Source organism: Syngnathus typhle, linkage group LG10 (genome assembly GCF_033458585.1).
Source record: "Syngnathus typhle isolate RoL2023-S1 ecotype Sweden linkage group LG10, RoL_Styp_1.0, whole genome shotgun sequence".
In the NCBI taxonomy this organism is placed as follows: Eukaryota; Metazoa; Chordata; class Actinopteri; order Syngnathiformes; family Syngnathidae; genus Syngnathus; species Syngnathus typhle.
In genome coordinates, this window is record NC_083747.1 from 12,567,521 (window position 1) to 12,591,329 (window position 23,809).

The following is a 23,809-nucleotide window of genomic DNA, read 5'->3' on the forward strand; positions in this document are numbered from 1 at the left end:
CCTGAAAAAGACGCCTGTGCGTGACTTTGTTTAAAGTGGGGAGACTGGTGCACAGACAGTCACCACACTGTCCTTGACAGATCGGGGTCAGAGTCCAGTGGCAAGGAGACCAAGACGACTGGTGACCCTTTTCTGCTGCAGCCTTCATCCGCCTTCCCAGCCGTTGTGACGCCACCCCTCAGGTCAGCCATCATCCTCCGCCTGGTCCACCGTTGAGGTCTTCACTATTTACCCATAGCTGGAGCTGTTTACCCACAGCCGGGACAGTGGTTGATGGGCAGTAGGGCGTGTCCACACACCGGTGGGCCTACATGCCACATCTCTGGGGCCCACTGCTGCTCCGAGATCCTGCACAACTTAGCCTGGGACCGCAAGGTGCCAGTTACCGTGTGTGGCCACGAGGAGGCGTGTGCAAGTCTTGGCAATGGAGAGGCTGTGTACCGGCTGAGGAGACTTACACACTCGGCTCCTCTTTTCACCCCCGGAAACAGAGGGCTAGCCGGTGGCGGTAGCTGAAAGCAGAAAAGTGGCAAGCAGAGGCAGCATGCAGCATGCACAAACTACAGGCACTACTACTCCAACACTACTGCACTGACGCATCACACGCCCTGTGCGCTGATGGAACACACACACTCTCGTGACACTTGATTAATCGCAGGCAGTTTGCAGTAGGTGCTGCTGTTTTGGTTAGCAGAGGTCGGCATCTAACCTAAGATCATTACAGTTACTAAATTTTTTTTTTCCGGATAGGAAAATGAGAGGCAGGCAGCGCATCAGCCTCTCACTCAAGAGGTTTTTGGTTCGAATCTCTGAATGCTAAAATGCTAGCTGCTCAAGTGAAAGGTTGAGCCTGTTTTCACAGGAGTACTTAGGGTACATTTTATGAAGAAAGAGCACTCGTGGTATCAATACATGTTATCGGTGAGTTAACTCATAATGAACATTGCTATCCTTTTTATTTTGAAATACAAACCTTGCAAAAAATGCTCCTAAAATTTAGACAGTTTGACTTTTTTTGTTATTTCAAAGTGTCCTGTCACCTTCCCCTGCAGGCCGAGGGCCATCCAGTGGTCCAAGATCAACGACACCTTGCCCGAGCGGGCTGAGATCTCCGGGCCCACCTTTCAGATTTCCCGCCTGAGCCAGTCGCACAACGGCACGTACTTGTGTCAGGCGCAGAACAACTACGGGCGAGCCGCCGATCACTACACCCTGCTGGTCTACGGTCAGTCCGCCGTGTTCAAATCTGACGCCGTGATTGCGAGCCCGTCCGTACAATAGGCCGTTTTTTCATTGTGTGTCATTGTGTTTCCATGCTATTTGTATTGATCCTTTCTTGCCGCTATTGTGTCGATTCTCCATGCGGGACAATAGACGTATTAAAATCCCGCCGCTGTCTTTCAGTTTTATTTGCTTTTCTTTATTTGTTTCACAGCGGGAACATCCTGCTAAACGTTTTTGACTCTCCAGTCAGATTATTGCTGTTTGGGTCTTCTTTTGTGACTTGCTTGTTTCTTTTCATATGAAGAAAAGCCAACACAGAGCAATCAAAGAACAAGACAAAAAGGCAGAAATGCGTATGCATTTACGAGTCTGTTCCATTTTACATGATGACAACAACCAAACATCTGTTGGAGTCACAGAGGAGGGTGGGGTCACGGGGGAGGCAGATTTTGGTTGCTTGCCTTTCAGAAGTTTTCAGATTCACCGCTGACTGAATTCTTCATGAGGGCTGACCTGAATAGACGGCGGCGAGGCTCAAAGGTGATGATGATGTTGACGCGTGCAGTATCATCTGTTGTTTTCAAGAAAAGGAGAGTCGTGGTGGGCGTCTTTTCATGTGGATTCTCGGGGAGGGGGTGAAAAAGTGAGAACAGATGAGTAATTTGTGTTGGATTTCTACAGAAGGATCGCCCATTTTGTGGCTCGGTAGTGTTACATGATGGCGACTCCTCCAGGTAGAGCATTTTTTCAATTTTTTATATTTGACGCAGAGATGTGATTAACTCATTCCCTGCCACTGACTTTTATTTAAAAAAAAAAAAACGGTTACACTGCCTTTTATCAAATTATATCAAAAAGACTCCGTCATTATCTAAAACTGTTTACTTTCTAAGATTAAAAAAAAGAGAAACGCACTCAAGTGTGTAGCCCCGGCTCTCCGATTTCAGCTAGCCTGCCCCCTGCTGGCTGTCCGTGTCACCGGCGGCACCTAACACATTCGAAGCAATCGAGGGCAAAAAGAGCCTGTGGAACATTTTCAGCTTGGCGCCGCTCCTCATCTACCCAACATGCTCTCCCACACACACACACACACACACACACACACACACACACACACAGGCTTGGCATCAAACGCCACACATAATGGAGGCCTTCCACAAGCGCTGGGGGTGGCAACAGTGACAAGATGAAAGGTGTCGCCTCAACCCGCTTTGACTCCAGCCTCCCACTCTTGCCCGAGAAGGTTAGACATGTTGAGCTTTGATGCCGCCTCAGCCACACTGCCTTTTCCTTTGCTTTCATTTCATCATTTGTCATCTCCATGTGGGAGCCACGTACACTTCATTAATTTGATTCCGCCGATATGATCAAATAGATGACATAAGCCGCGGCTCCTCCAGTTTTCCAGCCGCCGTGCCGTCTGCTTCGCTCTACTTGGGGATGTGTCGTACTCAGCCGGCAGGCACATTCTTCTCGCGCATTGTACTTCATTCAGCCGTTGTACCAATCCAAGCAAGACTCAAAAGTGCTTTTGAATTTCGTGCAGATGGGAGAAAAACGGTAAAAACTTTGTGAAGGTAGTTGAAGGTGAAATTCTGCAGCCAATTCAATCTTATTCTCAGTTTCCAGATGAATGAATCCAATTGTGAATGTCTTTTTTAGTAACGAGAGAACAGAGCCTTGGGGAACTGTTAAATAGCTTCAAAGGACAAAAAGAATATGTTTGCTAAACCAGTTTTTCAATTTTTTAACACGTATATATTGAGTTCCGACTCTTGCATTGCGTTTGTATCCGTTTGAGGTTTAATTCTGTATTTCGCTCAAAAACATCGTGCATATTTGACAAAGTGCTGTGGGGATGAGTTGCTCATTAGTTATGGACCTCTCAATGACACACTTCACCATTCACATCTTGCAGAAAGTCAGACGGACGTTAAAAGTGCGCTTTTGTGAAGGTTGGGAGATCAAACGGGCTCATTGTAATTGAAATGGCTAATAGTTGATATTGGAGAGATTACGTGCGGCTCAAACTTTTATGTTCATAACAGAGGTCGGACGTTGTGGAACTTTCTTTTGTGAGGTGGTGACTTATTGGAGGGCCGTGCTCGTTTCGGTGCAAGGCATCCGTAAGCTAGCTGGCGGCTAGGGCCTCTCATGATGGCACTGAATGACTCTGTGAGATGGACTCCAGCCAGCGAACGAGAATTAGGGATGATAAATAGCAAAGCTTTCACGCATGATGATCAGACCGAAATGGAAGCCAGGGAAGGTGGACAGAGCGTCAAGCCTTCCACTTTCTAAAAGCTCCTTTCAGGTGGGGAGGGGGGCAGGGCAAGCAAGGGGTACGTTCATTTTACAATGTCTGGCTTGAGCGTCTTTGCCGTTTCTTGTCCTTGGCAGAGGGCGCCCGAGCAGGAATCAAATGGTTCGAGATGAGCAGTTTTATCCCACACTTGTAAAGACAGAGACCAGCTGCAGTAAAAAAAAAAGAAAAGAAAGAGCAGAAGCCCGCAGGACTCAAGGGAAGAGGGCGTAAAATACGCGGAAGGTGTTAACAAGGTGCACCGAATGAAGGCTTCTCCGATTGGATGGCGGCGGGAAAGTTACGGCTCTTTGCCCAAATCCCCGCGGCCCTCTTCTGACTGCCCGAGACGGCTGGAGAAGACTCGCTCAGTGTTGGAAAAGTCATAAAGTGTGAAATAAGATAGCTCAAGCCCACCGAGTCCAGTGGCTGTAAATTAAAGGCTGAGATTTACATGCAAGCAGGAGCCGCTACTCATCATTTATGGGAGCATAAACAAGAAAGCAGACAAAAATGGCCGCCAGCTCACATTCTGCAGGAAGGGCGGGAGGGGATTTTTTTTTCTCTTTTCCAAAAAGTATTTTTTCATGTAATACAGAGAGAGAATGAGCTGGCGATGCAGAGAGAAACAAAAGGATTACAAGACATCCACTTGTAAAAGTCTGATGACTCTGTTTAAAGGGAATTTAATCCTAATGTCATAATAATCATAATTATAATGTAAATCCTTCATATCTTAAATCATTGTTGAAAGTCTAGAGCTGTCAAACTTAATTAATTGAGCAATAATCAAATAATTGTTTTGAGTCATTTTATTTTTTACTAACAATTGTTTATGATTCCCCCCAATTAGCAAGTAAACAAAGTCTATTTTTGCAAAGATGTCGCCTAAAAAGTGTACTTTTCCCTCCACTCTCCTGGGAAGAAAAAGGCCCCTGCTATGCGAGCGTGACGGAAAGCCTTCTTCGCATCTTCCGAAAGAGCATTGCGGTTGTAAGAATGATGCATTCTCACTTGAAACGTCACTTGGAGCCTTCCGTCTCCATTGCCTCCACCCGTGACTCCTCACCTCATTTTCACCTTCCGTCCACTTCGCCTTCCTCCCGTGACTCCAAGTCCCACGGCCTTTCGAGCGTTTATCACCTCACCGGCAGCCCCACCCTCACCCCTTCTCGGTTCACCTGCAGTTCAATCCCTTTAGCGCTGGCGGCGAGCTCTTGTGGAGGAAGGCAGGGGGTGAAGAAAGTACAAGGGGGAGGGGGAGGGGGTGACGGAGGTGAATCGTAGGTTAACGCGTGTCACTTGAATTGAATCCCCAGAGCAGGGATGGCGGCCACACTTGGAGTGGCCCCCGATTCATTTTTGGAGCAGAAAATGATTACGATAGCTGAGCAGCTTTGAGTTGCAATAAGCGTGTTCGCCACTAGATGGCAGATGAAAATTGTCTATTTCAAGTAAAATGGGAAACTGTTTGTTGAATTTAAAGCCATAAAAGATTTCAACTTACGTGGCCACGACATGAATGATCTCGAAAGCGATGATAGCATTTTGCATTTCTTTGCTCTTGTTTCCACAAGAAGCGTTGACAGTTTGTTTGAAGAGCAGAAAGGAGTTTGAAGAAGCTATTTTTGTGCCCCCCCAATAGCAATGAAAAAAAATTGTGGCCCCTGTTATCATTTAAAAGTTGCCTGATTCTGCCCTAGAGGAAATCCTCGGTTGCGCTGGAGGAGGAGTGGAGAGGCAGGGGCCGGGAGGGGACTTGAAGATGGGGAGAAAAAGGGAGAGCGAGACGTTTGCTTGCAGGTGCAGTGAGACTGCAGGTGTTCTTTCTCATCTCCCTCCACGCTCGTTATTTATTTCAAAGTTAGCGAGAACGACCGAGAAAGTGAAATAGTGGCCGTCTGCGGCCGGCGTTAAACTGCGGGCGAAAGGCGGCGGCCAATTTATGGGCAGCTGCCTGCGGCGCTGTCACCTCATGAAGGGAAAATGGGAGATTAAATCTCACAGACGCAGAAGAAAAGGTGAGCACTGCCAAACGGAAAGAGACGAGGGCGCTTTGACGGAGCTGCTCTGCAGTTGGGCTGGTGTGCAGCCATCCCCATGCATTAATTACTAGATCATTTATTGTTTTATTTTGTTTTCTAGGATATAGAGAAGCCTTGAGATACATACAAATTTGATATCTTCCACGTATCACTAGATAATCTCAAATCATCTTTTCTCATTGAAATGAATGGAAACGACCTTTGTTCCAGTCCCGCAAAAAATGTGAATAAAATAGTTTTATTTTTAAAACATACAGTAATGCGATAATTAAATCAAATTGAAAAATATGGCATTCATTCTTGGCCGAGGATAAATTATACATACCTCCGAGTCTTCAATTATCTGTTTGCATCTGTTTAAATATGTGTTGCTTAAAGAGCCAAAGCAATGTGATTGTTGCTCATTGTGAGAATCGGAGACTTTGCAGTTGTTCTAAAACGGGCGAGGCACCCTAAACGACACACGGGCATCCTCTGCAAAGAAGCAGTGATTTTACTGCTGCCTCCTACGTGTTTTTTCCCCTCCCTGCATCTTGCCAATTGTGAGCACCACTCATCACATGCATTCCCATCGGGCATAAATCAAATAACAAGTAACGCTACCGCTTTTCTATTGCGCTTTAAGGTAACCACACAATATAGAAAGAGTTTTCCACAATGCGGCACAGTTCTGCGCCAGTGCAAACTGCAACTCGAATAATAATCATATTTTTACATTAACGGTGAAGGCTGAATTTCAGAACGAGCTCCTGTATTTGACCTCATTAGTTCCAGCCCGTGTACTTAATGAAGCTTCTACTCAGTGAACACAAACACGCACATACACACACCGAAAAACATATTACACACAAAAACACACACACACAAACAGAGCCATCTTCAATTGTTTCCTTTCTGTGCGACTGTTGTTGGGAACAAAACACGATTCTGTACGTTTACGCGTTGAACGCAACACCGCATGTGTGCGCGGTGGCCGTCGGTCAGAGAATGTGCTGATTGTGTGACGAAAAGCCCGAAGGGCTCCTTTATGTAATTGAACAGAGCTGCTGCACTCAGATGGATGGCCAAGCCAATAAAAGCCCATTAGAATTGAATTGGGGGCGGGATACGAGCCATTATATGGACGGACTGTATGCGAGCTGCATGCAGACCGGCGTTTGTGCATAAAAAACAGAGGTTGCCTTTTATTCTTTGTGGCCAGTGCACCTTTAATGTGTCTTCCAATTGGTTTTCCAATTTGACTTTCTTGAGGGAAGAAAGGCAATTTTTATAAAGACGATTCCCTCATTTTGTGTTGTTATGAACCGACGTCGTTAAAATATCCCGCAGGCATAAAACCGAGATTGTCTCTGTGCTCGTCAACATGTTTACTGACCTCACACGCCCTCCGGATTGAAGCGTTGTCATCCGGGGAGTCGCCATGTATGCATTAGTTTTGTTATTTTAATTTGACAAACGTCCGGGGAGACGGCAAAGATTCTGAAAAGGCTATTTAGAGAGAAGACGAGCGCCGTGCAAGAGCAGAAAAGATGGCGAGGAATATGACGCGACTGGGGATTAGTTCGGGTCTCTTTGGCCATTGTAATGAGCCAATGGGATAATTGGATTGGAGAAAAAAAAAAAACGCAATTTCACGAAAACTCCCGCCGGCGAAACGTAATGGCAACAGTGACCGATTCCGTCATGCTTTCCCATAAGGGTGTCTCAATTCAGTGCAGCCCATCTGGCCAGAGTTTGCTTTCTTAAACTTGGTCTGTTCAGTTTTGGCTCATTCGTAAACAAATAGCATGTGTTTTGTTTTTGTGACATTAAGGACTACTTACCGTCTGCAAATCCTGGTTTCTGACGCTTCGAAGTTCGCTAATTGTTGTTAATTCATTAATAAAAATTGAGAAAAGCAATGGACTGAAACAACTGCCGTGTGGCTCCCCCGCAATCGACTAATTTGACCTCTGGACTTCCATTCTTTAAAACTGTCTGTTTTGTGTGGGGTCGCAGACGTGCAGGTGGCACGCGGGGCAGCGGCTGAATGAAGCACTCGATCCAAAATGTCAGATGCAGTATCCTCGAGCGAGTGAGACGTCATTATCGCCGAGTGCCGCTGCATCCATGGCTGGCACGCGCCTGATTGGCAGCCGCACGCCTTTAACGCGGAACAATACGAGGCAGAAGAACACGACAGCTTGCCGAGCATTCTCCTTAATTAAGCTGAAGAGAGACGGACGGGGAAGCAACGTCCAAGGACGCACAGAAAAGCTTTAACTGGTGGGAAAGAAAAATGATTAGGTCACCGGTGCTAAAAGGAATTAATCTGCGTCCAGTTAATTAGCGCTACAACCTTGATCATTAATCTCGGCCTTTGCACTGGTGTGTCCAACGTGCACACGCAGTCGCGTCAAAGCACCTATTTACTCCTCTGCTCTTTACTGCGTTCCTTTTCACATCAAACACTTTAGCATGACAAAGTGTACATTTGTTTTTAAGAATGAAAATGTGACGCAGGAGGATGAGGAGGGAGGACGGCTGCAAGCGTTAGTGCTGACAAGAGACGAGTGCAGAAAGAGATTGATGATCTCAGGGCCGGCGGGAGAAAGAGAGGAGAGACAGCCCAGTACTTAACAATAAATTAACTCCCGACTAGAAAGTACACTGCTGCATGTTGCTATGCAGCTTGGGGGCGGGGGTTAATTCCAACGCTCTCCGTTTGGCTTCGGAAACGGTTTTGGAAATAAATGTAGCCCAGAATTTACCCACCCTACCGCAATTCACAGGTAAGGTTTGAGGTTTCTCATGTTTTTGTCCATTGTGCCCCCTCTCGCCGAATGTCAGCTATTGTTTTGACACTGATATCGACTTTCATAGCTCTCGGGGTGCCTGGCTTGGAAACGAGACAATACTCGCATTTTGTTGTTTTGATGGGAAAGGCATCTGTCATGGACGATGCCTGCGTCTCTCCGGCCCGTTGTTGCAATGTCGCCAGTGTGCCGGCGCGTTTCGGTCGGGCTTTGTGGCCTCAAAATTGATTCCAACATCTGTCGTGTGTCTCAAGCGGTTGGACAATACTTGCATCATCATCATGCCGAAGCACAATTTGTGACCTCACATACTACGTGTTTATTATGTCGTCATGTATTTTGTCCCCGTGTGTGTGTCCATGTGTGTGCATAGATAATGTCTCACCCCCAAGCATGGCCCTTCTCACTCCCGTTTCCCATCCCAACATCACCCCACCCCTCCCGCTGGACCCCATAGGTAACGCACCAGCATTTTTTTTTAAAAACTGCTGACCTTCATCTCAATTTTGTTCTCCTCTGGTGTCTTCCACTTTTGTCTCTGGTGGGCTTCTCATCTTTGTTTCCCTCTGGTGTCTTCCACTTATGTCTCTGGTGGACACACACACACACAAATGTTGCCATTGTTGTGCTGCAACCTTCCTTTGTGGCATATTTACAGCAGCTCGCATACCCGCCAAAGCTCGCCACACAATTGACCGCTCCCGCTTCCTCGCTTATCACTGCCCGCACATTTTACCTACTCAGCATTTGTGCATATAAAGCTCATGTGTGTGTGTGTGTATGGGTAGTTCGCCGCCTGGCGCGCCATCTGCACAAATGGGAAGGCCTGAAAGCCGCCCATGAGAGAATGGAACATAGAAACCACAGCAAAGGATCAAGACGGATGAGCGATGCAGGTGGATGTCTGAGCATATTATCCCAGCAGAGTGTGACAGCTGCAGAAAGGGCTTTGGCACTCATCTGACTGCTCGTAAAAGACTTTCGGCATATTAAATGAATGGAGCCGCAGTACCGGTAGCTGTTCTTTGTCGAAGATAAAAAAATATATATGCCATACATATATATATATATATATATATGCCCGTGAACGATCTCGGTGTATGGTAGATTAAAAAAATTTGAGCGTATGGACTCGTACTGCACATTCTGTAGCATACTGCTTTTTTAATTCACTTTAAAAAAAAAAAAAAATTGTGTGTGTATTTTTTTTTGTAATGTATTTGATTTTATTCATTCATTTTGACTTTCAATGTATTTTGTTTATAAGTGCTTTTGAATGTTGTACTTTAGAATCAATCAATAATTTTACACAAATATTGAGAAATTGGATAATGCCGGTTAGGAATCTTTGCAATTTGCTGCGTGTGCTTGTTCAGCGTCCAGTCGTGCGTTTAGCACATCCATCCAGCTACTTGCCAACGTCTTCCCTCGCAGGTGGACGCTTATGGCCCGCTAGCTTGCGTGCGATTGTGTAAATGTCAAAGAGAGTCGCGGGAAATGAAGCTGCGGCGCTAACACAGCGGCTCGTCGATGCCGGTGCTCGGAAAAACGAACTCGTTGGCTTTACGGCGGTCGTCGCCGGCAGAGATCGTCGCCCGGCGGCAGATTAAAGGAAATAAACGAGAGCAGTGGCGCTTGAACCTTTACATTAAATGCCACAAAATAAAATACTTTGCTCTTCATGCTGAGCCACATTTAAATATTAGATCTTGCGCCTAGCGGATTTGTTCTTCCGAACTCTTTAAAAATGATTGTTTTGTTTTCATCTCGCTTCTCTTTCTTACGGTCGTTGAAAAAAATGGATGGAGTTTTTGACTGTCTGGAACGGATGAATGACATTTTGAATGACATTTAACTGGAGAAAATTGAGTCATGATATTTGTAGTTTCACGGCTGAGCTTGAACTGTGCAGTGAAAAAAGGACAGATACACATTTGAGTTTGGTGGTCTGCGCTCCCTGCGACATTCGAATCTTGGGGTGTCCTCAATGTTCCCCATTAGGGCTCGTAGATTGCATGTGCTTCAACTCGTAGCAAGCAGAATGTTCTTAAAAAAGGCAGATGCCAGCGATGAAACCAAATGCCAGCACATTGTGCTTGCTGTTTTACTACTTTATCTTATCTCAAGTGGTTGGTTCCGATTCCCGGGCGGCCGGCGGCGAGAGGAGAAGGTGGAAAAACACCGTCAAATATTCCATCCATCCACCCATCCATTTTCTGTACCGCTTAGTCCCCACTGGGGTCGCGGGCGTGCTGGAGCCTATCCCAGCCGTCATCGGGCAGTAGGCGGGGGACACCCTGAACCGGTTGCCAGCCAATCGCAGGGCACACACAGACAAACAACCATTTGCACTCGCACTCACACCTAGGGACAATTTGGAGTGTTCAATCGGCCTACCAAGCATGTTTTTGGGATGTGGGAGGAAACCGGAGTGCCCGGAGAAAACCCACGCGGGCCCGGGGAGAACATGCAAACTCCACACAGGGAGGGCCGGAGGTGGAATCGAACCCGCACCCTCCTAACTGTGAGGCGGACGTGCTACCCAAGTGCGCCACCGAGCCGCCTCCGTCAAATATTCCCCTCATTCAAAATGCATTGCGCTCTCTTCCCAGGTGCTCGGTTGGAATCTTTTTTTTTTTCACGCTCTTGCTTTATTCACTGTCCTGATTTCTCAGCCGTTCTGTCAGCGAGGGTGCGGCTGGGGGAGTGATGAGAGGTGATAATGTAACTCGGGTGCAAGATATTGACTTTTTATCTCACATCTGCCCACGCCGGCCGCCGCCTACCTCCCTTTCTTCTTCCCATCGCTCACTTTTATCACTTCTTTTTTCTGCCCGCCCTCCACTCTGAAAACTTGCCCTTGTTTATACAGCTTGTGGAATGTTAATAGCATGATAAAATGTTCTTCCACAGCAGCTAAAGCACTACTGGTCTTAAGTTACACAACTACAGTAAAATAAACATCATGAGCTAATTCAAGCTAGACAATCACCGCTAGTTAGAAAGAATTCGGTGGTCGGGATTGCGGGAGGATAGGCACAGTGTTCTTTCCCCCGAATTGCAATAAGAACATTGTCAGTATCAACCGACACCGTTGCTCAAAACGCAGAGCGGCTAGCGCTTTAGCCAGTTAGCAGCCAGCCATGGTTGCGTTCTCATTCGCTTACTTCCAAGTCACTCAACAGCTCAGCCTGTCTTATAAAGTAACAAACATTAAAAAAGTAAAAAAAAGTTTTTCAGGAAATCACTGGGGTCCCGCAAAAAAGAATACAAATACAAAATGTTGTCTTTGTTTAGATCCCGGCGCAGTGGTGGAGACTCACAGCGCGGTTCCCTACGCGGTGATCGGCGGCGTGTTGGCCCTGCTGGTTTTCACCGTCATCTGCGTGCTCATCGTGACCATCTGGTGCTCCGTGCGCCAGAAAGGTAAAACGTGCTCCGACACGCCAAAATGTGCATAAAATGTTCTGAACCATTCAAATAAATTTACTGAAACAAGGTTAAATAGATTGGAAATAAACTCCACCAAGTTGAGGTTCACGTGTTGGTTGGCTCGACGTTTCACTTTTCGGCCCCTTTGCAAAATGAATTGCAAAAGGCCCTTAAAGTGATGAGTGGCTCCTGGCGTAGCCAAGTGATGAATAACCTTGGACGGGAACGGAAGAATTCGCTCGCTCGCTCTCGCTCTGCGTTTTATGACGATATGCTAGTCTATTAAGGCCCATCCATTAAAATGAAACTCCCCATCTTTCTAAGTGGCCACCTAACTCCTCCCCCAACGTTGGCAGCCTTCGACCATGCCCGGCGGCCGCCAAGTAAGAAATGATCGAACCGCACGAGCTGCCAGTTTGCCTTCGGCCTCGCCGGCAATCGCCATTCGTTCTCGACTATTACCACCAATCAATTTCCAAGCCGTTCAGGCTTTTGTCTTGACTGTCAGCCGATTCCGTTAAGATTGTCGATACACAGGAGGGTGACGTGCACGCTCGTGTGTAGGCACATTATGGAAAATTGACTTTTTTCATGGCTTGTGTATTCATTATCGACTCTCTTGACTTGTCAGTTGTGCAATTACACAACCATATGAAAGTTTATCTCAGCTGACCTATTTCAAAAAACGTGACGTTGTCTAATTTAGGCACGTTTAAAATCTGACTTTGAAAATGTTAGTATTTTACCAAAGAGCTTGAGAACACTTGCTTACTCACGAAGCCCTAACTCTGCCCCCTTTTGGCATGGTCACGAAAGCTGCGATTTCATTTTGCACGACAGTAGAACACGAAAGTGTTTCTAACCAGTGTGGATGTTAATTGATAACCGTGCTGCCATTCTTCCTCCTTTTGAGCTTTTTATGACGACACCTTGCTTTGACATTCTGAGGAACTGCACAATGTGCCGACGTGTTTGCAGGCGACCCCTGAGCTAACCTTCCTTCCGATCTCTCTGCTCTTGTCTTTTGCTCCCCCTCTTGGCCCCTTTCCTTGGCACGCTTGCTTTTCATTGTGAAGGCTCGTACCGCACCCGAGAGCCCATTCTCGCTTGGTACTGACCCGAGCCGCTCAAACTAATCAATTAACCCGCCAGGTACAAAAAGCGTCCGCAACAGGAGCTCGGCTTTGACTTGGACCCAAGGCCGCTCGCTGCATGTGCTGTCGGCGTGACGCTTCGCTGCCTAACCGACCCTCTCCCGCCCCCTCCCCTCTCTCTCTCTCCTCTCTCTCTCGCTCAGGCTCCTACCTTACCCATGAGGCCAGTGGCTTGGACGAGCACGGCGAAGTACAGGAGGCCTTCCTCAACGGCAACGATGCCAGCCAGGGCAAGAAGGAGTACCTACTGTAGCCTCTTCGTTGACCTCTGACCTGTGCCCCCTTCTTTCCTTTTCCGCCCAATCACACTTTATACACAAACACAACACACAACACGCACACTTTGGAAAACGATCACCAAAACCCTTACGCCCGCGACCCAACGGAGGCATTTATGGCCACACAATATACTTAATGTCCATGCGAGACGGTTAAAAAAAAAGCAAACAAAAGGTGTTTTTTTTCACTGATGGATGCAGGAAATGTGAAACGAAATAATGAGGAAGATAAGTGCTGTTATTTCGTGGTGTTAAAGGCGTTCCCTATTGCACAGTATTTGATGAGTTGACCAGAATGCATCAATGGCGAGAAATGTTCTCAGATCTAAAATTACAGAGAAAGAACAGTCGTCATAGGGGGAGTTTTTGTAGGTACACGCAAGCTCAAGTGCTGTCCACCAATGGAAAAAAATAATAATAATTGTGGGCCATTTTTTCCCTACTCACTCAGAGCTAGGCCGTTCCTCTGGTCGTCATGACAACAAGTCAGATTAGCCATTGGCCTGGTGATGTAGGGACGGGGTCACTTGCATGAGGCGGGGCCACCTCCATCCGAATGGGCTGATTTTAGCAGGACAAGAATTAGGGTGTGTGAGGTCGTGTCATTCTTGACCTTTGACAAAGAGAAAACTGTTTCAAATTTAAATCCTGTATTATTGACATTTTGAAGTCTCTCCGTTTCCTCCTTTTTGCTCAGTCTTGTTTAACTCTCCTGCCGGTGGGGTTAAGTGATTTCCTTTCTTTGACGCACGAGGCAAAGGCAAGTTGTTTTCGCCTTTGAGTTGCCTCCCTCCCTCTCTGTCATTGCATCCTTTCTATCTCGCCGGCCTCCTTCTCGTCTCCTCCGCTTTTGTCGGCGCGCTAAAATGAAAGGCTTAACGTCGAGCCACGTTCCTGCCAAGACCAAAAGGAAAAGGACTCGCCAGCACATTAAAGGAAAGCTTAATTATTTGCTAATGTCATTAAGAGGATCAAAAAGGTTTAGAAATCTTAATGAGAAGGGCGAGAACAAAAAGGCGGTATGGCGAAACGCTGAATGAGACAATTAAAAAAAATTTGAACGCGAACACGCACACACACACAAGCGCGCTCACACACACATGTAAACATATTGACAAAGCGAGTATACATATCTTTGAATTCCTTTGTACAAAACAAAACAGCAGACGCGTAAATTAAACTTTTAAGAGAGAAGAAACTGTTTACTATTGCATTATGAAACTATACTATACTAACACTGAATATTAGCCGATAGAGGTGCAAAGCCAAACAAACTACTGTCCAGTGAACTTTAAAGGGAAAAAAAATAAAAAAACAATAACAAAAAAAAATGTCTTTATCAAAGACCTACAACGGCGTATTAGGGCCCCACTGATAAGAAAAATATAATTCAGTCAGAGCGTTGCTAGATAAATGTCACACTTTTTGTATAACTTTTTCTTAACGAGATACATAATTATGGTCCAGTCACGCTTAGGTTCCTGTGGGAATTTTCAAAATAACATCTTAAAATTGTGACTTGAAACCTCAAAAAATATCATAATAGAAATAATCATCATAAAGTTTTTCTCCTAATTGTCAGTTTTGATTCTCATTAATTTATTATTTTATTTTTTAGACAATTTTTAGTAAGAAATCAATCCTGAAGGTGAACTTTTTTTATTGTAACATTTTGTTTATTCTCATAGAACTTTTTGCAAAATAACACCTTTTCACGTGATATATTTTTTTATTATGGCATGTGCATTTCCTGAAAAAATAAGTATTCTTTTCTCATATTATGTATTACAATGTTATTTGTGTAAAATCCACTCTTTTTCTTTTAATCTAAATGTGACACTTTGTTAAAATATTAATTTTCTGGTAATGACACCCATTAAAGTTATGATTCCTGACATGACATTTTTTTATTCTTAAAGAAATGTGGAAAAATACGAGTTACAACATTTCTATTTTTTTAATTCTGAAAGATAGAGATTTTTTCTCTCCCCACACAGCGTTGCAACGTTTGTCTCTTTTTTTTAGTGTGGCCCTAATACTCCCGCGTAGAACCAGCGGTCTTAATGAGTTTTTTTTTAATTAATTATTCTTGTTTGAAAAAATATGATTGTTGTTCCTGTTCCTGTTACTATTCTTATTATTGACGTTGTTATTATGACAATTGTAAATGTTCAAAGAAATGTGCACTTCTTCTCATGCTTTGTTTTGAATTCTACTGTAGAGCAGTTGTTGTCTTCTTTTATGCCACAATTTCCCATCGACTTTTCCTCTCCTCTTCCCGGTATCTCTCTCCCTCCCTCCCTTCTTCTCTCCTCCTTCTGTGCCCGGTTGTCGCCTCTCCTTCCTTTTCACTGTTTATTTTCGTGTCCACGTGTCATTGTTGATATATAGCTAACTATTTCTTTATAGAGGAAAGCTACAAAGCACGAAAAAAATAAAAATAAAAAAAAGACTAAAAAAAATAACCTTGTTTTTTACAATTGTGTTTGTTGATTCTACTAGCACATACAATGGAATTCGCAGGTGCTGTTTTTCCACGGCGAGAAAAGACAACAAGAGACGGAGCATGTGATGAAATCGATGGGGAAGGCTGAAGATAGACGCTGAAGCTACTTGAATGCGGCGAGTAAACAAAGCAGATGGAAGCGAGGTGCCGCTAATGAATCATAAAGATAAGAAAAGAAGATTTGGAGGAAAAAAAACTGAGAATACATCTGAGCTATTTAAGTTGTGGTGCGCGCGATCGATAGCCGATAGTGTCAAGAAGCACTTGACGCATCTGCCTCACGCGGGGCTACATTTCAAAGCGGCCTGAGGTCGCTGGGGCGACGGATCAATGGCGAGCCTTCTGTCATAAGGATTGTGACGCGTCAATCACGGTAACGGACGCCGGCGGCATGACTTGGCATGGCCGAGACGGGCGTTTCTGCACTTCATGATGTTTTTTTGAAAGGAGCCAATCCTTTCAGGACTGATTGGTGTGATGGATGATTCATCAAAAGACAAATATTGGTCATTCATTTGTCTTCAGACCTCAAATGTCTGTTGTGTTTCCATTTGGCAACTTTAAAAATCTCCATCACTACTACTGCCAAAAGTCAAGAACAGATGACAAAGTTGCCAAAATGATCGGTCTACACCGGCAGCCGCTAATCCCTCAGGATAATCTCTTGGACCTCATATAACCAGCACGGTGGTCAAAAGGTTGATTGAGTTGTTGCTTGAAGAAGATCCAAGTGAAGAAGAGTATTTAGCTATAGGGTGACCAGATTCGGGGGGTTTTGAGGAAGCGGGGGGTAGGGGGGGCTGTTTTACACGTTAGGCACTTTTCATACAGCACTCAGCTTCATGTGCATGCATGGCGAAAGCATGCAAATGATTTTGTTTTAAATTCCTCCGTAAAGGTGCATTTTTGTTTCGGCATTGTCTCCATTCGCTGGCAAGGACTCGCTTATTTCCTCCTCATGCACGCACACACCCACACGCACAAACACACACATGTACACACGAGTGGCTAGATTTGAGGAGAAAGGTGACTGAAATGGAACTGAGTGGCAATTCTATTGACCATGTGCCGTACATGCGAGGCAGTCGAACAAAATCCCGGACAGTTTTTTAAATGCGTGCGTCATTCTCGTGGATTCTGACAAAAAGGCCTTTCGCGCGCCTTTGGAGATAGTCGTCAAGCTTTTAGACAAGATTGACCCGCGGCGAGGTGAGCGGCGTGGACATCGACGAGTCAAATCGATAGACGTGAACGAGCCTGACGGGAAGCAAAGTTTATGGCATCCGGAGAACAGGTCGCAATGCGGACGATAACGACAACATTAAGTCAATGAATGTCTCTTTCGCTCCCGATTGCGCAGACGTTTACGACCGTCGTATTTCATCTGTACGGGTTGCGCTAAACACGGCCGATGTCTTGATGTGTTTGCTTTCCAGTCGGACGCGGTGCATGGAAAGCGCAGGCTGTCTGATTACGGCGCCGGGGCCACGCTTGGCTGTTTAGTGTCATCGACGCGAGTGTGTTGAAGCATAATCAGGAAGCCGAGCGCTTTCAAAGCAGACGGAACAATTGACGGAGAAACCGGAACAATCCATACTTTGAAACTCTTTCACCCGCGCAGAGGTAGCTCCAAACAGTCGACTCGGGGGATCGGGGAGAAAGTGCACTTTAAGCGAGAGCTACCGCCAACGATCAACCACCAAATATCAAGTATGACAAGACATTTTCCACAAATCTTATTACTTGTAAAAGCAGCCAAAAGCACTTTCTGTAGCGTCCTTATTTGGGTCAAATGTGAGCTGGAGGCGACTGTTGGCCTTCTTCTAAAGTTTAGAATCTAAACGGAAGAGGTAAAAGAACTTTTGCCAGAAGTACAATCAAGATTTTGCCGTGCTGGTATTTATTCATTTTGCATATTAATAGTTACAATTAGTAAGTGTAACAAATGTTTAGAAGGGTTGAAGGAATGGGGTCGAAATACAAAAAGTCCTGCCTAGCTACAAAAACAGATATGCTCAAACCTCATTGAATAAAGTACATGAGCAGACAAGTATATTCACATAATAAAGCAATTAAAGAAATATTTTAAGCATATAATTATACCTACACACCAAATCAATAAAGAAGACATAACTAGACTTTTTTGATAGGTGGTAATGACAAAAGTTTTTATAACTTTATGATCTGATATATATTTCTGAGCACTTTGAAATTACAAATGTTTTTTTATATATTACCTGAATAGCTTAATGACCCTTAAGGAACTGTTTAATGCATGCCTGATGATTTTCTAAATCACGGACATTGCCAAAGTCGTCTAAAATTGTTCAGTACTTGATTGTATCTTATGTTTTGACTAATGCTAGACGGCAGTTTTCGATTACTACTGAACGTTCTGGACAGAGGGAAATATTTTGCCTAACAAAGAAAAGATATGGTTGGAAGCATGAGTACTAAGAATATGATGACGTAAGCAAGTACCGTAATTTTCGGACAATAAGTCGCACCAGCCATAAAATGCCCAAAAAAGTGAAAAAAACATATATATGTATATAAATCGCTGAGTATAAGTCGCCCCCCCACCCAAACTATGAAAAAAAACACGACTTATAGTCCGAAAATTACGGTACATGGAGTATCAAAAGAACAAACAAACAAAAACATGGTAAGTGGTGAGTACAAACTTTGCATAGTCAGGGAACATTAATAAATTGATGATGTCACAGCCAAAAGCTCACATAATTCCGTACAGAATGACAAAATTGAAAGAATGACGAATGGATGAGGTGCGACAGTGTATGTGCAAGAATGGAGCAGAATGTTTACAGGAAGGTCACTTGGAGATAAAACCAGCAGGTGCCAGAGGGAGACAGCCAAGAACCCGGCCAAAGATGATCAGACAACAGCCCCCACACACACCAAATCGCCCATAATCAGCACCCACCCCCACGGAACCAGCTCTCACCGAACCAGCACCCACTCCCATGGAATCAAAATCTCCTGCGAACTTGCCCCACCCCAAAGACTCATCACCCATCAAACTCGGCCCACACCGGCATGTGCAACTGAATATAAGCTGACCAAAGAACCTTGAACGTTGCCTTTTCGGAATGGAGACTTTCTGCTCTTGAAAGGCCCAGCGCTGTATTGTACTTTCCTGAAAACAGAGGTTTCTTAACAAGAATTGTGATTGAACTCAACCAACCTGTGTAAGTCTAATTTCCGCTTCAGTGTCTTTGCATTTTCCTAAATCTGAAGAAATTAAACGAGCACGCAGTGAGTAAATTGGATAACAGGTGATTGGCAATGGCTTTTGCCGTGAGGCGCAGATAGCGGCGCTCCCTAAATTGTGGACAAAATCCAACAGGGTGAAAAACATGCTGTAAATAAATAAATCACATAAAAATTTCATTTGATTAAAGTTATTTAGTTCATTTCTGCTGTCTGAAATGACGCCTCTCTGTGCTAACATTTCTTTTCACGTCGTACTCGGTGTGACTGTGAGAATGAAAAAGATGAAACAAATTCCATTTTCACTCCATTGTGGAAATGTGACACTGAAAATAAATGCACAATACGAAGGGAAAACAATTGAATTTAATAAGATCGACACAGAAGATCGACGTGACAAGGGGAGGAAAAATACAATTTGAAGCAGCACAAGTCAAGATGAGAATAATATTCTGTTGCACATCAATGGCGGTTGGAGATGAACAATGCAATTAGTGGGAGCCAGGCCGTCTTATTTTTTTCATGACAAGAAAGCGACGCTTTGTATTTACAAGTGTAATCAAAACAACCACCAAGATTGTGTCAAAAGCAGGTTAATTATGTTCCCCTCCTTTGTAATGCGGTGACGTCCTCGCTGGACCAAAGTGTTATTAGCTAGCCAATGTTTAATTAAACACCGTCACTCATATGTTTATTACGGCTGGCTGTCTTGGCAGAAACTTGAAACGAGCCGTGGGGGGAAAATAGAGGGGGGGGAAAAACCCAGGATGGGCTGCGACAGCAAAAGTGACATCTGTGATTGCCGGCATCATCGGGAGGATTAATTTTCTAGCTGACATTTGGCGTGGGCGACGATAATGAAGTGGCCTTTTCAGTTGCAAGCTACTCTGAGCATCTGTGCACGAGGTTAATGATTAGCTAAAAAAAAAAACACACAAACTAATAGCGTATTGCTTTGTTTACTCTTTGAGAGCCTTCAAAGTCAATGAAGTTGCAAAGAGGGGACTGTTTCAGCCATCTGGTGATGATGAAACATTATAGACACATGTTTACATTGAGAAAAAAAAACTGGCCAATTACAACATGTTTCCACCATGAGGATAATTCAATATTCAAATGGACGAAGGAGCCTCTAGATTTCAGAGTTCTGGGCAAACTTTTTCTCAAGGGCATTATTGAATATGCTTTGGATGTCAGACCTCAGGGCAGACTTTAGCTTTCAGGGAGTTTTTAGCCGAGACCCATGAAGCGGCGCGTGCTGCTTCACACAAGGCCTTCTGAACCGTCTTCCCTGTGGGCGGTGGAGGAGCAGAGAGGGCAAAGGTTGCACCCTGCTCACCCTCTCGTTTCTCGGGGGGAGTGAAGAGAACCTGGGGCACCAGGCCATACAGCTGGAAGAAGAAAACAGCCATGGCGTGAAGCCAGGAGGGCACGGCGGCGCCAGGGGCGAAGAGCAAGACAGCGTGGATGATTTGGAGCGGCAAGCAGAGCACAACTAAGAAGGAGACGGACAGAGCCAGACGGCGCGGCCTCAATGAGGCGTCCGACTGCTTGACGTTTTTGCATTTAAGATCGACATAAAGAAACAACAGGAGAAGCAAGGGTAGCGTGAACACGGCCGTTCCGTGGACATAGACCAAGAATTGGGGGCTGAGGATGGTGTCAGGGGCGCAAACACCCCAGTGGCTGCTGTGAATCTCGGCATAGGTGAAATTACGCAAGTCCTCCACGTAAAACTTGGACAGGAAGCCTCCGTACGGAAGGTACTTCCCGATGACCATCCGCTGCTGGGCGTATTTAGAGAGAGCGGGCGGCGGCGTGGTTCGGTTGCCGTCCGAACCGAGACTGGCCGTGTGCTGATCTTGGCCCTTCCTGCCCCACCCGTCGAGGACCTCGGAGTCAATGAACTGGCCGAACGATGTCAGGACAGAAGCCATCCAGCACAGAAGCGCAACGCACAAGGCGCGCTGACGGGTCACCAGAGCCGAGTACCTGAAACGCACATCAATCCATACGTATCGTCTGCAGACCAACCGAGACCTCAGACACAAGATCTGCTTTCGGTAGTCAAACACCAAACAATCACCTCAAGCATTTGTCGCATCTCCAAACTTATTCAAGGAATTCCATTTGACACAATAATCAAATGATAACAGTTCTTGTCAATTAAAAACGCATGTTGCTGTCAATCAAAGCTCTTTGTTGCCTTTTCATATTGACTTACCTTTCTTCTGAGCTTGCGGGTCAAGCAAAAAAAAAGTCTCATTCGTGCTGAGCAGTCTGTTTTGATGTAACGAGGTCCCGCATGACGCATTCTGGCATGTTTACAGCCCTTTATGTTTCACTTTTATATCGATTTTCTCCGTTTACTGCAGAGGGCAGCTTGAGGGAGTGTTTGTCGACTGCAGCCTCCCAGACGCTCCGTTTTTGCCCGTCCACAAAGGCGGTAACGGGCAGCGTTTATCGCTTAATGAACGTTTGTGGGTAAATTGATTAGCAGGTGCCGTTTGCAAAGGACTCACCTGCCGGGCCAGCGATGCTGCAGGTGGCAGTCCAGCGTGAGCAGCAACAGCAGGCACACAGTGAACTGCCTCACCAGCAGGGGGCAGCACACCAGGGTGATGCAAGTATACAAGCACTGCGGGGTCCTCAAGTTGAGGAAGACAATGACAGGGATCTCCAGCGCGCCCCCAATGGCGCCCACCCAGCCCAAGCACAGGCCGAGGCAGCGGGCCACACTGCCGCCCCAGGGTCCGGCAGCCCGGCTCCCGCCCAGCGCCATGCATAGCCTCACGCTCGCCACAATGGTGCTCAATGACACCATGCACTGGCAAAACGAGTACAGCCACAAAAATTCCATACCTGCGGGGGAACAGGAAAAACATTTCAAGAGGTCCGGCTGGGGGCAGGCAAACTGGCAGAGATATTTCGAATGCTCCTCGCGGAGAGCTTGAAACGAGGCCAGCGAAAAGGTCAGACAAGTGAGCCGCTGAGGATGTGAGGGCCATGCAAACGTTCAATTTTCCCATTACACAGACACCAGGTCGCCCAATTGTGCAAATGACATTAGTATTAGCATTAGCATTGCTAACACTCTAGTGCCCTCCCTCCGACCCGCAAATTGTATTGGATGATTGGCAGTTCATTCTCACACATAATGAAGCAGCAGCCTCACACCAACCCCAATGTCGGGCTTGCCGATATGCCACCTGTCCATTCTCATGACTTGACCTTCAGTCAGCGTTTGGCGTTGCCAGTCACTCTCCGTTAATAACGCTCATCAAATTAGCTCCTCCAACCATTCAACGTGCACTTGTCTCATGAAATCAACCGCGCGCGCGCGCGTGCGTGCGTGTGTGTGTGTGATCGGCTGCCTTGATGTATATATTAAGATCAGCTGACTTGTGGCTGCTCCGGGCACCAAAATGGAAAAGGTGTACGTTACCTGTTGCGGCGGGCGACAAGTAGCGATTAACTTAACCAGACGTGTCCCTTTCACGGCCGTTCCGTCCCCCCCTCACTGACACCTCTAACTGTGTGACATACTAAAGCTGATTTATAAACCTCACGCCGCCTCATATCTCTCTCACCTTTCTGTGCAAACATATCAATTGTGTAAATGTTGTATCATGGCCGCCCTTTCTGTCCGAGATGTGCAAAGGGCAACGCCGCCACCTCTGCCAGCCGGTGAAATATGTAAATGAGACGCTCGCACAGCACACAAAGTGGAAGCTAACCGTTATCACCACGCCGAGTGCTTTTGGAAGTGCATCTGACTTGGAGCTGATAAAGATGATGAAGGCTGTTGTTGTAAATGACCGTGAGACAGGCGCACCAAATGAAATAGGCCTCTCCCGGAAGGATGGTGGCCCCCCTTGGGCTTTGGCCTTGTAGAAACTGGATGTCCTCTCGGTTTGGGTCTTTGAAGTTGAAGCTTTAATAACTTTCATTTACAGTTACAGGTAGTACAACATTGACTCCTCGCTCGTTCTGTTTAACTATAACTCTCCCGCTCTCTGTGTCACGCCCTCTCACTTCCTCCGTGTCTTAAAGGGGTAGTGTCTAATTATCACGACACTACATCTCTCCTTTTCTTTTAAATGAAATGTCTTTCCTTAGTTTCAGCTTACTTACCCTGACAGAATGTACAATTGAAATAAAGTGGTTTCCAAAATACAGTCATGTAAAATTGTGATTCCGTATTATACTATGAATTCAAAATCAGATATACAAACACTTTAACAAATAACTAAGCTTAACATCTCTGAGCAGTACTGAACACACATTACTCTTGTGTCGATAACAAACATAACGGTGGCGAGAATTTGTCAGTGTCTCATCACTCTATGTAGCCTTTGCTATATCTCAGTGATGAGTCTTTGAGGCGGTCGTCTGTTTACCCTCACAGGGCGTCGCCTCCTGGTTTCAAGGTTAACGTGTTCAGGATCACCTGCTTGTCCATTAACACTGTCGTCATCACAGTTATCACCGTCTCGTGTTGTGAATGGGACTTCCGGTCTGTGCTTCAAGAGTTTGAAGTGCGATCTATGTCTTGTGAGTCTGTGGTCATGTCTCTGTGCAGTGACCATTGTTCCTTTCACTGTGATGACTTTGTAGGGGTTTGGGTTGAAGGGTGTCACAAGTTTTCCTGTCTTCCTCTGTTGTATTAGGACAACATCACCCTCCTTGAGCACCGAGTGTGACGCGTTTCTCCTTTCGTCCGCATACTCCTTCATTCTGTCCTTCCTCAAACCATCTGTCCGACGGAGACCATCATCACTGGGGGGATGGGAGATGGACGGTAGCTTTATATTTATGGGGCGACCATAGAACACCTCAGCC

The 23,809-nt window shown here is 45.7% G+C and overlaps 2 protein-coding genes across 9 annotated transcripts in view; one reads left to right on the forward strand and one right to left on the reverse strand.

Moving 5' to 3' along the window:
* Window positions 1-19,144, forward strand: part of cadm4 (cell adhesion molecule 4) — a 34,177-nt gene extending 15,033 nt beyond the window's left edge. For 2 of the 7 annotated variants that reach the window (XM_061289440.1, XM_061289441.1), the window contains 4 exons: window positions 1,053-1,225; window positions 8,740-8,823; window positions 11,664-11,792; window positions 13,096-14,621. In XM_061289440.1, coding sequence (XP_061145424.1) covers window positions 1,053-1,225; window positions 8,740-8,823; window positions 11,664-11,792; window positions 13,096-13,205 — 496 coding nt within the window. In that variant the 3' untranslated portion in view covers window positions 13,206-14,621. The other 5 variants (XM_061289445.1, XM_061289442.1, XM_061289444.1 and 2 more) reach the window with 5 other exon arrangements.
* A 171-nt stretch (window positions 19,145-19,315) lies between these two features.
* LOC133161171 (adenosine receptor A1-like) lies at window positions 19,316-22,816 on the reverse strand. 2 transcript variants are annotated; one of them, XM_061289451.1, is made up of 3 exons: window positions 22,705-22,816; window positions 21,490-21,829; window positions 19,316-20,959 (listed from the first exon to the last, which is right to left on the reverse strand). In XM_061289451.1, exons 2-3 carry the CDS (start codon window positions 21,825-21,827, stop codon window positions 20,161-20,163), a joined length of 1,137 nt encoding a protein of 378 aa, XP_061145435.1. In that variant the 5' UTR covers window positions 21,828-21,829; window positions 22,705-22,816; the 3' UTR covers window positions 19,316-20,160. The 2 variants fall into 2 exon arrangements, with proteins under 2 accessions (XP_061145435.1, XP_061145434.1); XM_061289450.1 differs by having other exon boundaries at window positions 22,558-22,728.
* Window positions 22,817-23,809: the final 993 nt, after the last annotated feature.

What these genes read in the sequence shown, in the direction of transcription:
- LOC133161171 (XM_061289450.1), bottom strand. An exon ending in CAGCATCGCTGGCCCGGCAG is followed by an intron (nt 20,960 to 21,489) that starts GTGAGTCCTTTG and finishes TGTGCGTTTCAG; the next exon opens with GTACTCGGCTCTGGTGACCC.